Below are 17,597 nucleotides of genomic sequence, written 5' to 3' on the forward strand. Positions count from 1 at the left end.
CCTCCCTTCATCAGTCTCTCGCTGCATCATTATCCTGTTTTATTTTCTTCTTTACTCATATCTAAAATCATCTTATTTATTTATCTCTTTATTGTCCTCTTTCCTTCAGCAAGAAGTGGAGCCACTTTGGGGCAAGGACTCTTCTTGGTCACCACTGAATCCCTGGCCAATAGGGCAGCATCTGGCTCCTTTCTATTGGCTGACGGGATAAGTGAAGGAAAGAAATAAATGATGACCTTACAGCCACTTATGACCTGAATGACCCTTAAGCAAGTTACTTATCCTCTGTTGGCCTCATGTTTCTCATGGGAAGATACAAATCTCTCACAGGGCTGCTTTGACGCTAAACCAGGGGTGTCCAAACTTTTTTCAACGTTTTTCATCAAGGGCCATATGTAAACTAAATACATTTTTGGAATTTGCTGAGGGCCAATTAACAATGGATCATGGGCCGCAGTGGGCCCGGCCCGCGGGCTGCAGTTTGGACACCTCTGCGCAAAACAAAGAAAATGATAATAAAGTAACAATGAGAATAATAATAGCTAACATTTATTAAGCTCTCTGTGCCAGGCATAACACTTCACAACCCACATTATGAGATAATACAATTGTCCCCTTTTATCACAAATAAGGAAATGAAGACCTACGGAGGTTTACTTATCCATCATCCCAGAGGTAGTAGAAGGCAGAGTCAGGGTTCACACGCAGGATGACTAACTCAGAATCCATGTTCCTAACTATTATTTTATACCCAGCACATCGTAAATACTCAATAACAGTTATTATTATTATTATTAATTAGTTGTAGATCAAGAGTTAGCAAACATTTTGTATAAAGAGCCAAACAGTAAATATTTCAGCTTTCTACCACTCAGCTCAGCCATGATAGCATCAAAGCAGCCATAGATAATCTGTAAATGAATGAGTATATTCCAATGAAACTTTACTTACAAAATCAGGCTGCAGGCCAGATTTTACCTGTGAAGGTAAGCACAACTTGCAGACCTCCGTTACAGATGAATAAGTGAGGATATGAACAGGTGTGCACTCTATATTCCATGAAAAATTTCCTTATTAAAGAGTATAAATAGTATAATCCCATTTTTGTTTTTAAAAAACACACAAGATGGACACCAAACTGTGGACAGCAGTTACCACTAAATGGCCAGATTACAGTAAAAACTATCTTCTTATTTTAGGTTATCTATATTTTCCAAAATTGTCTGTGTATTGAATGTTTAGTTTCCAAGACATTGTGGAGTCTTCCAGAAACCTAGTTCTCACTCCAAACTTGAAAAGATGACAACATTAATAACGCCAAAGAAGGTGGTGGCGCCTCCTCTCAGGAGAGAGTCTGTCTGGGTGGTTTTGTACCAGGATTCCCTAGATAGCAATAATCCTGGCAGGTCTCACGTGCCGGCTATGTACAGGTGACAGAGGTTCGCTCTCACCTAATTGTGGTGCATTTTAAATTCTAATGAAACTGCCTTCACCTTGGGGATCCCAGCATGAAAGAAGAAAAGAGATTTCTTCTCGGTGGCACCAAGCCCACACCTCTGTGTTGTGGACACTTCGTGGCATAACAACATGGTTTCTAACCATCTGCTAGCATCAGATACAAATGTTCAGATAATCCTAATTGCTTGCATGAGCTGGCTGGTTCTTCTTGTCCTTGGTGTGTTCTTCTTCCCAGTTTCCTGGAAAGTCCATGCTGTCTCCACACAGAAGTAGAGGCTGCCTCACTAATATACAAAGAGCTCCTACCTCTGTGGGATAATTTCAGAGACATTAGGATGCTACATGACGTCTCAAATTCCACCAGCAGAGATTCGCTGAACCTACCCTTGGAGAAGGTAACCCTTTTTGACTTATTTGATGAAAACAGCTTTGTGTTCTACGAAAGCGCATTGGACACAAGACTCTATAGAGATGTATGCTGGCGTGAGATCATTTGCCATTTGTACCTTCCGTGCAAGCTCAGATATTACTGGCACAGAAGAAAGAGAGCATAAGGGTGCTGGTGGTGTGAGAGGGTGAGAGAGTGGTGACCCCAAAGTGAAAGAAAGACAAAGAATTGAGATACTGGCCTGAGGCCAAAGCTGCTGCAAAGCAGTCTTGCCCATGGCCAGCCCTGGGCCGCTTCTGCCCTCCACACTGCATCCCACTGCTCAGAGCTTCTGATAATTCTCACAGGAATTCAGAAACACCAACCAATCACAGTTGGTTTCACTTTTGGAGAAATAATATACAGGGACCACTTAAGACATTTACCATTTTACCTCTGGCAATAATGGAATCTGAGGCTCTCCCCCAAACAGCAATACGTTGTCTCAACTGCCTCTGTTTGTTCTACTCCCTGGACTTTTCTACTCCTGGGCAAGTTTTCCTTCTCTTATATTTGAACTTACCAGGTTCTCTGAAGCTAGAGTTCAATAATTATTTGTTGCATAGAATAGTCTTTTGCACAGTTTTTTTCATTCACTTATTCTATAAATGTCATGGAGTGTCTACTCTACGCAGACATCATATAGGCACTTTTCCAAGCTACATCTCTTTTCCATTCAACAATTCTGCTTCCCCTCCCTCCCTTGAAGCCTTCCTAGATCCATCCCATCTGGGCCGGGCAATTCAGTCACTGCTGTTCTGCCATTTTTCACAATTTCCTAAACACTTGGCACCTCCATGGCATTCCTGTACAGCTTGAGGGCAGCAGGTGTTTTTGCCCAGCCTGCATTCCTACAAACGTCTTTTAATAACAGCTGCCTAGAAATTTAAACCTTAAGCAGAGAGACAGGGGCAGAAAATGTTTGAGGCTTGTTTGACAGCAGCTTCCTGAATGGAATTCCCTCCTCTTAGATCTCAGGAGCTGCCCACAGTTCTGGTCCTAGGAACTACCTCCCCCATCCCCATCTTCAATGAGTGAGCTGGAGGTTCAGTTGACCAGTTTCCCTCCTGAGTTTTTCGTTGTGATCTACTCTTAGCATGCAGTTTTTCCCACTCAGTTCAGTCAGGGCAGGACTTTCCTCTTTTGCTGTCACAATCAGCCAGCAAGCATTTGAGAACTTCCTTCAGGACATTACAAAGAGGATGAGCTAAATAGCCTCTCACCAATTCAGAAAACTGCCTCTTCAAAGATTAAATATAATGAATAACAAAATACTCTTCTCAAAGTAGTTTTTATAATCTATTCTAAAAAGCTTGGGAATAAAAGATGCGTCTTCTGATATCAAAGTAGTGCCCAGAGAAATGCCCATAAGAAAGCAAATTAAGAAAGTAAGGTCTCAGCTTTCAAAACAAAGTAAATTGAGGAATGAGATTTATTATACTTCATTTTTTTTCCTTTTTACCCGGAGGGTTGTTGTAAGAATTGAATGAAATAATGAATGTTAAGTGAATAGCATAGTGCTTGACACATGGTAAATGCTCAATAAATGTTATTAATGTTCAAACTTAAGGTAAAATTGATGAAGTTTTCAAGTTAACTAACTTAAAATTTTGCAAGTGTTAAAGGATGTAGATTTTCAAAGATAAAATCATGAATCTTATACAAATATAAAATGAACGTGTGTCAAAGATTTGATTTCCTTAATCAATAAAGGAAGCAGGAAGATGTTACAACTGCTTCAAAGAGAATTCAAATAATAGATCTATCTGTATGTATATATATATATATATAATAAAAAGAGCAGATCTACAAATGTAGATCTAGATATTTAGATACATATATCTATAGATAGATAGATAGATAGATAGATAGATAGATAGATAGATATAAATATCTAGATCTGGATGGGCCATGGAATAAATTCACAAATAAATGCAAAATCACTTTTACAGGAACTATTGATCCCCTAGTGATATAATTTATTTGCATATTTATAAACAAAAACCATTTGCATTGATAGCAGATATCTACAATTTAGAGTTTTGAAACAGCTCTAAAGTAATGTCTGAGGGTCAAAAGTATCATATATATACACATACACATATATCCTATTATACTATATATGCCAATTTACAACCCACTTTTCCCCCTTTATAGCATAAACATTTTTCCTTATCATCATTTTTAATAGTTACAAAATATTCCATTACATGGAAGAATCATAAATTATTTAACTAATCCACCACTATTAGAAATTTAAGTTGTAACTAATTTTTAGTTATTATAAATGAAATAATGTGCCTTTGTTCTGATAACCTTTCTCGTATGGTGATATCAGCTTTGCTGAAAAAGTCAAGCATTTCACATGGTATCTGAATTTCCAGAGCATGTTGGGATCCCTGGGATAACTGGTCTGCCTCTTTGCTTTTGAAGCTGAGGGAGACAGTGGATTAGAATTAAAAGTGGGGTTATTGGACGTGGCAAACAGTAGGTGATCAACATTTGTTGAATAGAGGAGGTAATAAAAAATTGAGAATTAGTCTGATTTTCAGGTGTATAGATGGGGGTCACTTAATCCAGTGCTTCCATTTTTATTTCTAAAGTCTACTATCTTTTCCATCTATTGATTAAAAGATAATGTAAGAAAAATACTGATGATTTTATTCTCTTTCCATGGAGAAATGACTCCCCCCTCACGAAAAAGGCTTATGGATCAACAGAGTTTGATTTGGGCTAAGAAAGACACTGTTATAATAATCAGACATTTTAACAAGCAACATGGAGGACTTGTGGAAACTATATCCCCAGAGACTTCTGAAAATACAAACAAGAACAGTATAGGGTCCTACAAATAACAGCACTTCCAAAAAATGGAAGGTAGACCAGATGAACTTTTCAGGTTTTCTCCAGGTTTTAAAAGAAATCAAGGGGACTTTTTGTATTTACAAAATGAAAGTGGTTTCTCTAAAATAAAGTAGATGTAACTGTAGCTTGTTGCTTGCTACTGTGTTTCCCCGAAAATAAGACCTAGCCGGACCATCAGGTCTAATGTGTCTTTTGGAGCAAAAATTAATATAAGACCCAATCTTATTTTAATATAAGACTGGGAATAATATAATACAATATAATATAATATCGGGTCTTATGCTAATTTTTGCTCCAAAAGACACATTAGAGCTGACGGTCCGGCTAGGTCTTATTTTCAGGGAAACACGGTATCTACTGAAAGTTACATAGAATGTAAAACCAGGCAATAACAATCAAGCAACATTAGTATGCCTACTGTGTGCCAAGAAAGACCCAGGTGGGCACACTAACTTGGCCACTGTCAGAGACAGAACACTCAGTGGGATGGATCACAGAGCTGAGATAACGTTAAATTCTCTTAGTTGTATATTCCTTCTTGCCACTCTAGCAAAATTCAAGCCACTACCAAGAAATGACCGTATTGTGTTGATTCCTTCTGATAGTGACCTAGAATCTCACTATTTCTTCGGTATGACTACTCTTTAGTGTTCTTCATTATGGGGCCTTGGGTCAATTCCATTCAACCTCTAAACATCTAGTATTTGTCAGATGCTTTACTGATCATATGAAATTCCAACCGCACTTTCTCAATGTGCTGTTAACTGCCCTCTGGATTCTGTGAATGAGCAGGTCTGCCCTCAGTTCTTCTCACACTCCCTCCTGGGATACACCTTGAAATGTGTAAAAGATATGGCCGTATTTTCCTTCACATGGAAGTCTGAGCATGGCTGATAAGAAACTAAAGCCGCACTGACGTGGAATCTCCCGAGTGCACACCTAAGAGGTGCCACAAGACAGCAAGTCCTTGCTGACAATTTCAACAGACCCACCATTAGAATATCAACCCAACTAAATATGAGAAGCTGCACTGCCATTGCAGGTTTTTAGAAGGAAGAAAATCTGTCTAACCATGTCCTAGAGCATGCCTCTCCCTTGGGGAAAAAGATCATTTAACTTCAACAACAAATCATTATTCAGTTACACATTTGTAAAGCACAGTGAAAAACAAGGATGGGAATGGGGGAAGAGGTATTCCTTTGCACTTGTAGGTTGTTTTAATGATACCAATAGGAAAACTGTTTTAAATAAAATCTTACATTTTTCTTGTGCTATAGTCAATAATTTTAGAGATAAGACAATCTGTAAGTTTTGAAATGTAGGGAATAAGAAGGAATATGATCTAGCACAGGACAGGGACAAATAGTAGTAACATAGATATGGTGACCCCTTGATTCTGTTAACCAAGCTATAGGATGGAAAACCTGTATTTTTTTTTTTTTAAATCACTATCTATACCATTGATTTTTGCTCCAAATGCAGCAAATAAACCTCCACTTCAATTTCAGGACAGTTAATACAATTGTATTTCGTCCAAGGCCAAGTTTAAATGAATTCCAAAAAGGTGAAACAATGACAGTGAGCAGTGCTGTTTCTCAGAACCAGGAATTTCATGTTGGCAACTGGCCTCTTACCTTCGAAGAACTGCTTCAGGGCTTCGTTTTCACCAACCACATCCATGGTGCTGCAGTCCTAGCAATATTTCCTCACAGAACAGGATTACCAGACATCAGGAAGTCACTGCTGCCCTCTTGACTCGAAGCCTATGAGTGTGCTTGGAAAATCTTCATTTTCTTTTTATTGGAGTGAAGCATATCTTCAGCCATCAAATGGTGCCCAGAAAGATGGTTAAGTTCTCAAAATGATTATAAAACCAGAAGGATACGCAACCATGCAGAAAAAAAAAAATATATATATATATTCACGAAGAGGGAAGTGGTAACAAATCCATCTATGTTACTGTAGGGAAATGTTCCTACTCTGCCTCCTGTCTTTGTTTTAAGGACCTTTGTCCTTAGTGACACATGTAATTACATAAATGGGCAATAAATACATAGTCTTATCTCCTATTTGTCCTTTTACACTAATATATTTATATCTCCTCTTCTATCAATCAGATGGATTTAGCCACAACCAAGCAAAGATACAGGCTTGGTTTTTGTGTGTTTTTCCCACCTAGAGAAAGGGGGCAAATCAACATAATTACTTTGATAGATACCTAGAATAGTAGATAATTTAAATAGGCCTGTGATAATGAAAAGTTAGGATTTGTTAAATATTTCCAAATTTACTCATAGTGAAAACTTATATTCCTTGATACACATCTAGTCTATTTCCTTCAGAGTTTCTTTGAAAAGTATAAAGTTTTAAGAAGTCAGTCCCTCTAATGATCAGTAAAATTGCACTTCTGATTTAATAACTTTTACAATTGAGTTTCTGGTTCACTACTAGTTGGTTTCACTCCTAAATATAAAAGCCATACCCAAATAAATGTTTTGTTTTCACTGCTTAGCTATTAATTTATTTAATAATAGCCTAAGAATAAAATTAGGAAATTAAATCAGTTCTTTCAGCCCCTTCCTTTACTTTTTCCCTTTGCATTTTTCCCTTTTCTTTTTGCATTTTGAAAATGTTTCTCACCTACAGAAAAACTGATAATACCATGAAATACCCATATGCTCTTCATCTAGATTTACTAATTACTAATATTTTCCCACTTTTGCTTTTTCTTTCTGATGTATAAATATACTTTGTTGACTGAATCACTCAGATATAAGTAGCTGACATCTTGACATTTCACTCAGAAATAACTCTGTCTCCTAACAAGAACACATAATCACAACATTATTATTACACCCAAGAAATGCAACATTAATTTAATATTAATAGCTCATATATAATTTCCACCACTGTCCCAAAAATATCTTTTATGACTTTTTGTTTTCTGATCAAGGATCCAAAGAATGTACATGCATTGCCTGTGGTTATACCTTTTTAAAAATTTAGAACATTCTCCTCGTCATTTTGGTTGGTTGGCTTTTTATAACATTGACACTTTTTTACAGTTCAGGCCCATGGTTTTATAGAATGTCCCACATTCTGACTTTGTCTAATTGTTTCATTATTGTTAGAATTAGTATAGGTAACATGATATACTTCCTATTTTAAAACTTCACACATATAAACTGTTCCTTGAAAACAAGCAAACTAATTTTATCTTGGGGCTGGAAAAAAAGAGGCTTAGAATTCTATTTTGAAGGTAACATTGAGACCCAGATCTTTAAGGACAGGTCATCAAGTTGTTCAAAGAAATGAATTTTCTATTTGTTTCAGCTTGTGCTAAACTCTCTGCTGGGTGCAGGGAATAAAAAGATTTACTTATCACTTATAATGGTCCCTGCCCTCCATAGGCTCAAATCCAGGGCAGGTGAAAAACACAAGTAACTATAGCTCAAGGCCAACTCTGATAAGAGCTGAGGAAAACACTCCAAGAGAACAGAGAAAGGAAAGATGAATTTCATCTGGGAGGATCTGGAAAGGTGTCACAAAGAGCTGGAATCTGAGGAGACAAACAATGGATATGTCTTTAAAAACCTGAGCAACATGCGTGAAGGGGAGAGAGTACGGGTGTAGAGACTGGTATTACAGTGTGTACTTTGTAGAGTGAGAGATAAGATGGGAAATAGACTGAAGAAGGATTTTGGTAGATTTTGAATGTAAGGCTAAATCTGAATTTGATTCCATGCATATTCATTCTACTTGTATCTACCAACAACTTCTATTTGGGTAGTTGTGGTGCATGGTAATAATTAAATCTAACTCAGAAAGGTAGCTGTGTTCAGATGTGTTAGTGCAGTAACAAAAGTTAGACCAGTGAAGAAGCTACTGCAAGAATCCAGGTAGGTAGCAATAAAACCTGAAGATGATATATGAGAACCAAGAATTGGCTACTGATTGGATATGGGGAACAAGGAAGAAGTCAAACGTGATTTCTAAAGGGATTTGTATGCTTGTAGGTGTAATATGAATTAATACGCCTAAAACATGTAGCCTATGACTAAGTCTAGACTCAAAGGGAAGCTCCTAGCCAAATTTTCTTGGAGTTCAATGGAAGTAAGTCATCATGCTATATCCATTACCAAATATTGATGATTCAGGATTCTATCCAGTTCACTCAGACACTTCACATTCTCAGCAGCAGAGCAATGAGTGATAGGAAACACCGTAGAGAAAAAAATAGATTCCAGTAAATGGGAGGAGAAGCAAAGGTTAGAATTGGGGTCCCAACCTCAACTACTTAAAAGGTCAGGCAGGTAAGTGAGTAAAATGTGTCAAAATAAGAAAAACCAGCCATGCAAACATATTGATATAACTGACAACTGACCCTCAGTCTCGGTGTCAGGGGGACAGTCAGGGGTGGTGGGGCATAGAGCAAACCAGAGAGCATGTGCCCTGATAAAGGGTGGAGCTGCCCAACAGGGGAAGTCAACCAACTTCCTCCAAGAACGTGGGCTCGTGTTGTTAAAATGGCCAGTTTTAAAAGAGATGCTGGAAGTACAGATTTTAATTTTAAATTTCATTTTAAAATGTTGCAATTAATTTGTTTAAAAACAGAAACATAAACCAAAACCTTGTCAAAGACAAATAGCACACATGTGAAGACAATCATAACAACCAATCGAGCTTGAGAAAAGTAAAGAGAATTTAGAAAAAAGTTGTCAGAAAGCAGGGAAAACAGACTTGTATTAATTAATCAGTCCAGAGCACACAGGTGAGGGCACAATCCAGCTGGTGGCATCTGGGATTGAAGTGGAAGTTTCTCCCTCTCAGAGAATAATACTGCCCATATTTCCTTGATTATGGTATTACATCTCTAACATTTTCCAATTCTATTGGGCATCTCCATTTTTCAGATTTTGGTGGAGATACATTCTCTTGAGTAGTAGCTGTGGTTTGAATTTGTTTTGGTATTGACATTTCCTGGAGAACTCCAGTAGATAGATAAAAGCCGAGCTGATGTGGTTAAAGCTGGAGATGTAATGATAGGAAACTTGTCTCTCAGACTGTCCCTGAGACCTAGAGCTCCAGAATTCTAGTATTCATACCACAGCCTGTGTGTGGACTTGGACTTCCTTGAGAGCTGCCTTTAGGAAGGGTTGCTGGTCTCTGTATTTCAGCAAGTTTGCTCTTCTGTGGTAATTTTTTATTTTTTTTTCAGTTTTAAAAAGATTCACACATTGTTTTCAAAGCTGACTTTTACTATTATTTCTCTGTTAACAAGGAAAACTTGATGACGATTTCCTGTCAAGTTTTTTTTTTTCCTTTTTTTTCCTAAGTGCAATGGGAAGCCACTAGACGACTTTCAGCAGGGAAGTAACATTACCTGATTTATGTTTTAAAAACATCACTTTGGCTGCTGTGTGAGCAATTGTAGAGGGCAGGAGTGGACGCAAGGACAGGAAGGGGTTACAGAAGTCCAGATGAACGATGATGCTGGCCTGGATCGACTGGTAGGAATGGACATGAAGGAAAGTGAACGGATCCAAGATACATTTTGGAGATAGTTGATGGGACTTCCTGATGGATTGGATTGGGGGTCATGGTAACAGAAATGGCAAAAACAACCATAAACCCTAGATTGTTGCTTAAGCAACTGGGCAAGTGTTCAATCCTGTTAGGTTGGAGATGCCCATTAGAAATCCAAGTGGAGGGGCTGAGTAGGCAGGTGGACATGTCTGCAGTTAGGGATAATGTCAGGGCTGGAGATGTAGAGTTATGAGTAATTGACAAAGTTTTCAAAGCCAGGGGCCTAGATGGAATGATCTAAAGAATATATAGATAAAGAGAAGTGGGTGGAGGCAGGGCAAAGCTCTAGAGATTCAAGTATTGAAAATCTAAGAAAGAAAGAAAAAAGAAGCTAAGAAAGAGCCAGCTCGAGTTGTAACCAGAGCTGTCACAGGATACTCCAAATTCCCAACCCTGGCTTACAAAGACCTACATGGTCTGACGCCTGCCTACTTCTCCAATTTTCTCTTCCTACACTAGGTCTCCTTGCTGTTTTCCAATATGCCAAGTTCATTTCTTGCATAGGAGTTTCACACCAGCTTTGAATGCTCTCCCTGCTCTCCTCCCCTCACAAGACTTCCCCATCTTCCTCACTGCTTATCTTCAACACCTACCATAGCACCTGGCATATACGAGGCTCTCAAATGTGTGGGAAGGAAGTCTCTCTTTGAAGAAGTTCTACACAAAAATTACAGATACTGCTGGGTCTTTGTCTACATATCAAAAACAGGAAACTTAGTTGTCTGTGGAGATGGTAACTGTATAACTGTATTGCAGTCCATGAAAAAAATGAACTATTTTCTAGCATAGAAGTTAAACACAACTACAAATTCATACTGCTTTGAATTCTGTTTTAAATATTGTGTCTCATAGGGAAAAAAATTACCTAGGAAAACACAAAAATAACCAAAAAACCTTTTAAAAACAAGCTTCTGAATAAAAGCTTTAGACTCTGGATGCACAAAACAAAAACACAGGATTCATGTGGTGGTGGTAGTGGTAAGTGGGTCAGTGGGTGGTTTCAAGTTCACTGAAGACTGAGACCCAGAGCTCAGAAACCAACTCTTCTTTGTTCTTCCAGCGTAATGCTGTGGATTGTCTTAGAGCTGGGAGAGACCACAGAAAACACCTGGTTCAGCCTTTGTTGAGGAGGCCAGAGAGTGGCGACCTAACTTCTCAGATTGGGGGGAACCAAGCCTGGATGCTGTAGGTCTCCTGAACGACTCCTAATCCAGAGTTCTCTCCATTAGGCCAAAGTCTCTCCCCATCGCCAAACTTATTTATAGAAATTTATCAAAAAATATTTTCCTTTTTAGAATTGGTAATCTGGGCCATTAAATTCTGTCTAGAAATATTCTGCTGAACTTAAATCAGCACTCATTCTTCCCTCTCCTTTGCCCGGCCATTCCTGCTAGCTCCTCTGTCATCAGTCCTCTTCACAGGCCTTTTGTCTCCCCATCGCAGTAACTCAGGGCTCAGTGCTGTACTTCTCTGACTCCCAGGTATCCCCAAAAGCTCCCATCTGATCCCATAGTGAACCTCTCCCAAATTTATCTCCCAGAGCCTGACCTCATCTTTAAACTTAGACTTGTACATCCCATACCTACGTAACTTCTCCACTTTGGTGCTTAATGGGCATCTCAGTGTGTCAAACGTTGAATTCTTGCATCCATTCCACGCACATTTGTCTCTATTCCAGATTTCCCCACCTCAATAAATTGCAGCAATAGCTAAGGCCAAAAGCCTAGGATTTGGACCTGATTTCTCTCCTCTCCTCTCTCCCAAATACTTTTCAACAGGTCCCATCATCCCTTTTACTTATTGTTTTGGAATGCAGGTGCATATAATTGGAAAAAATCATAATCCTTGGTTCGTAATACGCCACCAATGGTTTGTGCATGATTCTCTTAGTCATTCATGTATTTACTTTTAAGACAAATGAACCCATCATGCAACCCAGGGACTAGGGAACATTAACAATGACTTACTCATATATTTGCTCCTCCCAGTTCTCTCCCCTCTCCTCCCTCACATCCAGAGGTAATCCTATCCTGAACTTTATCACTACCTTGTTCTTTTAAAATAGTTTGTCCCATATATGTATGTATGCCTAAACAGTTGTTCAGGCATACGTGTTAGTTTTTGTGCTTTATGAGAAAAGTATTATGTCATATGTAGTCTCCTGAGAGTTGCTTTTTCACTCGGTCTGTGTTGTTATTGCGTTGCATGTAGCCAATCAACGTTCATTCATTGTGCCGGCCATTCATAATCCATATGTAAGCACTCAACACTTTACCCTCCTATTGATGGGCATTTGGATTTTTTCCAGATTTGTGTGTGTGTGTGTTTCTCCAGGACCCATCAGCTCCAAGTAGTTGTTTTAATCTAGTTGTGGAGGGCACAACTCACACTGGCCCATGTAGGGATCAAACCAGCAACCTTGTGGTTAAGAGCACCATGCTAACCAATGGAGCTAACCAGCCACCCCCAGAACATTCTTGTACATGTATTCTGGGGCACTTTGTGCAAGTATTTCTCTTGACTATATGCTTAAAAGTGGAATTGCTGGGCCGTGGGTATACAAATTTTCAACTTTCAAATGAATGGTTTTTCACAGTAATAATAGCAATTGGCACTCCCAACTGTAAGGCATTCATATAAGTAATCCTACTAATTGAAACTCTTTCCAAAACTTGATGTTGTTGGACTTAGTTTTTGCCAGTTGAACATGTCACTGTAGTCTTGATTTTTATTTCTCTGATTAACAGAAATCAAAATCTCAGTATGTCTATTGGCCCACGTACATTTCCAGTTCTGTTTCAGTCTTTTGCCCATTTTTCTGTTAGGCTGTTTTCCTCCTGTTGATTTGTAGAATTTCTGTATATATTCTTGAGACTGATCTTTTACTGGTTGTAAGTTTTGCAAATATCTTCTCATAGTTTGTGTTTAGCTTTACTTTTAATGGACAAAAGTTCTAAATTCACAATTTATAATGTGGCATTTTTATAATTAGTTATCTTTTATGCTTTATTTTGCTTCCAGTTTAAGTTGTTAGAGTAGGATCAGGAAGATACTCACCTATATTTCTGCATTACATTTCACCTATAATTTCAACTCTATTTTCTACATCAAAAGTTTTAAAGTTTCAGGTCATTTACAAGAGTTCTTTGTGTGTGGTGTGAAGAAGAGATCCCATTTTTTCTTTTTTGTCAGCTCCATTAACAGTTTGATCATTGATCTATCATGACTTCTCCGTCAACATGAAACTTCCACGTGTGGGTCGGCATTGGGGCTCTCTGTTCTACTCCGCAGGCCATTTTGTCTGTTTCTGTACAAATGTCACATTCTCATAAATACTTGAGCCTCATAAAAAGCCCTTCTGGTAGGGTAAGTTCTTTCTCCTTCTTCTTCAGAAGTGCCCTTGTCATTCTTCATCCTTTACTCTGTCACATAAAAATTTCAAATCAGTTTGTCAACTCCAAGAGAAATGTTAGGACTTAGTTTGGAGATACATTAAATCTAAATATCAATTTGGAGACATTAACAATCCAAGATGGTGGAATAAACACTGTGCCTGCCTCATCCCATGAACACATCAAAATCACAACTCAATTATAGAACAATAAACCTGGAGAACCATCTAAAGTCTAGGTGAACATAAGTTTTATAACTAAAGATATAAAGAAGCCGCGTTGAGACTGGTAGGAGGGGTAGAGATGCGAAACAGGCTGGCCCGAAACATCCATGTAGCAGATGGAAACTGGGAGGGGTATCTTGGCCACAGAGGCTCCCTACAGAGGAGCAAGGGACCCAGCCTCACACCAGGCTTCCATCCAGGAGTACTGGTGCCAGGAAAGGAGCGCCCACAACATCTAGTGCTCCCAAAACAGTGGGGATTCCAACCATCTAAGTGGGAAAAAAGTCTGCAGGAAACCCAGACATCCTCTTGAAAGGAACTGCACACAGACTCACTCACAGGCACTCACCTTGGGCTCTGGCAGAGGGATGGTGATTTGGGGAGCGTCGGAAGCATATGGGAGGCAGACTGAGGTGTGTGGCTTCAAGCGGCAGCTTAGAGGACTGTCGGCACTTTTCCTGTGTCTGGGCCCCAGCCAGCCAGCAGATGGGTGCCATCTTTCCTGTGTTGAGCCCACTCCCTACGATTTCAGCCAGAATCTGACTGGCCTGGTGAGTTCAGATGCTCCACCCTCTTAACTCACTGGGACCCCACCACACCCAACTCGGTATCGCAGGAGGCTTTATCTGTGCTGACCCTTACTGGAGCCCGTAATTGGCAGCGGGCAACAGCAGGCCTCGGTGTGTCCTGCCTTTATGCTGAGTTACCCCAGATCCGGTACTGGTGGCAGCCGTCCTCAGTTCGCAGCGTGGCCTCTCCCACACACCTTCAGGTTTAGCACAAGCAGCAAGCAACTGCGCATCGCTTGTAGCTCCTACTAGGTAGCCCCCGACCAGTCACAGGCAGTGGCTGAGCTGGGCCTGCACTGGAATTCCTAAGAGGCCCAAGAACCAACATACTTGGAGGTTGGCTTCAGACCACAGCAGAGCACTGTCCAATTAATCCTACAAGTGACACACCCAAAGTGCAGTCTCAACAGGCCCAGAGACTGCTGGGCCGAATCCTGCTCTGTGTGGTAAGCTCCCCAGCACAGCAGCCCATAAAGCCGTGGAAGTGGCCAAACCCCACAGCCAGTCAGCCTGAGGGCCAATTCCACCCAAAGACATTGCAAGAGCAATCAAAGCTCAACTATAAACAGGAGGGCACAACGAACCCACACAAAGGACACTCCTGGAGCACCTAGCTCAGGTGACCAGGAACTGTGCCAGGACCCCACAGGGCACCTACTGTGTTTCCCCAAAAATAAGACCTAGCTGGACAATCAGTTCTAACACATCTTTTGGAGCAAAAATTAACATAAGACCCGGTATTATATTATACTATACTATTATATTATAGTATAGTATAAATTATATATTAGACCCAGTCTTATTGTAAAATTAAACCGGGTCTTATATTAATTTTTGCTCTAAAAGATGCATTAGAGCTGATTGTCTGACTAGGTCTTATTTTCGGTGAAACACGGTACTACATAAGAACACCCGGCAAGAGAGGTAGCAGCACTACATAATACATAGAAATAGAGAGGCAACCAAAATGAAGAAACAAAGGAATACATCCCCAATGAAAGAACAGGAGAAAACTTCAGGAACAGAATTTTAAAAAATGGAGGCAGGCAATCTACCAGAGAGTTCAAAACATTGGTTATATGGTTTTGCTCAAAGAACTTAGTGAGAAAACTTCAACAAAGAAATAGCAAGCATAAAAAAAGATATAGAAACCATAAAAAAGAGTCAATCAGAAGTGAAAACTACTACAGCTGAAATGAAGAATGCACTAGAATGACCAGCAGACTAGATAAAGCAGAGGATCAAATCAATGATTTGGAAGACAGCGTAGCAGAAAACACCCAATCAAAACAGCAAAAGAAAAAATAATTTAAAAAACGAGGATAGTTTAAGGGACCTCTGGGACAACATCAAGAGTAACAACATTCACAAAATAGAGGCACCAGAAGAGAGAAAGCAAGAGATTGAGAACCTATTTGAAGAAATAATGACCGAAAACTTCCCTAACCTGGTGAAGGAAATAGACATACAAGCCCAGGAAGCGCAGAGTCTCAAACAAGATGAACCCACACAGGCCCACACCAAGATACATTATAATTAAAATGGCAAAGGTTGAAGACAAAGAGAGAATCCTAAAAGCAGCAAGAGAAAGGCAACTAGTAACTTATAAGGGAGCTCCAATAAGATTGTCAGCTTCTTTCTCAACAGAAACTTTGCAGGCCACAAGGGATTGGCACAAAATATTCAATGTAATGAAAAGCAAGAATCTACAACCAAGACTACTCTACCCAGCAAAGCTATCATTTAAAATTGAGGGCCAGCCTGGTGGCTCAGGTGGTTGGAATGCTGTGCTCCTAATGCCGTGGTCGCAGGTTCGATTCCCACATGGGCCAGTGAGCTGCGCCCTCTACAGCTAAAATTGTGAACAATGGCTCTCCCTGGAGCTGGGCTGCCATGAGCAGTCAGAGATCGGCATAGGCTCCTGGGTGTTGCCACAGGCTGCTGTGTGCTGCCGTGGGCTACTATGTGCTGCCATGAGGCCAGTGGCCAGCATGAGTGGCCGGTAGCTGGCGAGATCTGCTGTGAGTGGCCAACCGACGACCGACTGCCTCAGCTGGAGGCAGCACAAGGCTCATAATACCAGCATGGGCCAGGGAGCTGTGTCCTATACAACTAGACTGAGAAACAACAGCTTGAACCAGAGTGGGAGGGGGAGGTGGAAGAAGGGGGGAAAAAATAAAAAAATAAAATTGAAGGAGAGATAAAGAGCTTTCTAGACAAGAGAAAGCTAAAGAAGTTCATCACCACCAAACCAGTATTACAAAGAATGTTACAGGGACTTCTTTAAGATTAAAAATATATATATATGAATAATAAAATGGCAATAGTTATACATATATCAACAATTACTTTCAATGTAAATGAATTAAATGCTCCAATCAAAAGACACAGGGTGAATGACTGGGTAAGAAAACAAGATCGTTACATATGTTGCCTACAAGAAATTCACTTCAGATTGAAAGACATACACACAGACAGAAAGTAAAGGGATGAAAAAAGATATTTCGTGAAAATGGAAAAACAAAAAGCAGCTGGAGTAGCAATACTTATACTAGACAAAATAGACTTTAAAACAAAGGCTATAATAAGAGACAAAGAAGGACCCAGTTCCACTTCTGGGTATTTATCTGAAGAAACCCAAAATGCTACTTCAAGGGGACGTGTGCATCCATGTTCACTGCATCATTATTTACAGTAACTAAGATGTGGAGGCAACCTGGGTGTCTGTCAATGGAAGAATGGATAAAGAGAAGGTAGTACATATATACTCGTAAGTTAACATCCTATAATCAAAACCTTATAGTGATTAAGATGTATAGAAAAAACACTTAAAGTTTTAAAAAAGTAAGAAAGTCTACTTATTTCGGAAATATGTATATGTAGGTAGGTAATATTTGAAGGCTAAAAGGCTATTCTTCAATAATATTCACAGTAACTTTCTCTAGGTGGAGAGATTGAAGTGATTTCTCATTTTTTATTTTTGCTTTTCTATACTTACTATATTTCAACCATGCAACTCTTTCCTTTTATAAATAACTTTAATAAACAGTTTCTCTACATGATGTTAGTTTTACAA

At 39.4% G+C, this 17,597-nt stretch overlaps 1 protein-coding gene across 2 annotated transcripts in view; it reads right to left on the bottom strand.

Moving 5' to 3' along the window:
* The window catches only part of MYRFL (myelin regulatory factor like), a 101,037-nt gene extending 92,910 nt beyond the window's left edge, over positions 1 to 8,127 (bottom strand). For both annotated transcript variants that reach the window (XM_074325425.1, XM_019748994.2), the window contains exon 1: positions 6,385 to 8,127. In XM_074325425.1, the coding sequence (XP_074181526.1) occupies positions 6,385 to 6,430 (46 nt within the window). In that variant the 5' untranslated portion in view covers positions 6,431 to 8,127. The remainder of the gene's footprint in view (positions 1 to 6,384) is intronic.
* Positions 8,128 to 17,597: the final 9,470 nt, after the last annotated feature.

This window comes from Rhinolophus sinicus, linkage group LG02 (assembly GCF_036562045.2).
Source record: "Rhinolophus sinicus isolate RSC01 linkage group LG02, ASM3656204v1, whole genome shotgun sequence".
Classification (NCBI taxonomy): domain Eukaryota; kingdom Metazoa; phylum Chordata; class Mammalia; order Chiroptera; family Rhinolophidae; genus Rhinolophus; species Rhinolophus sinicus.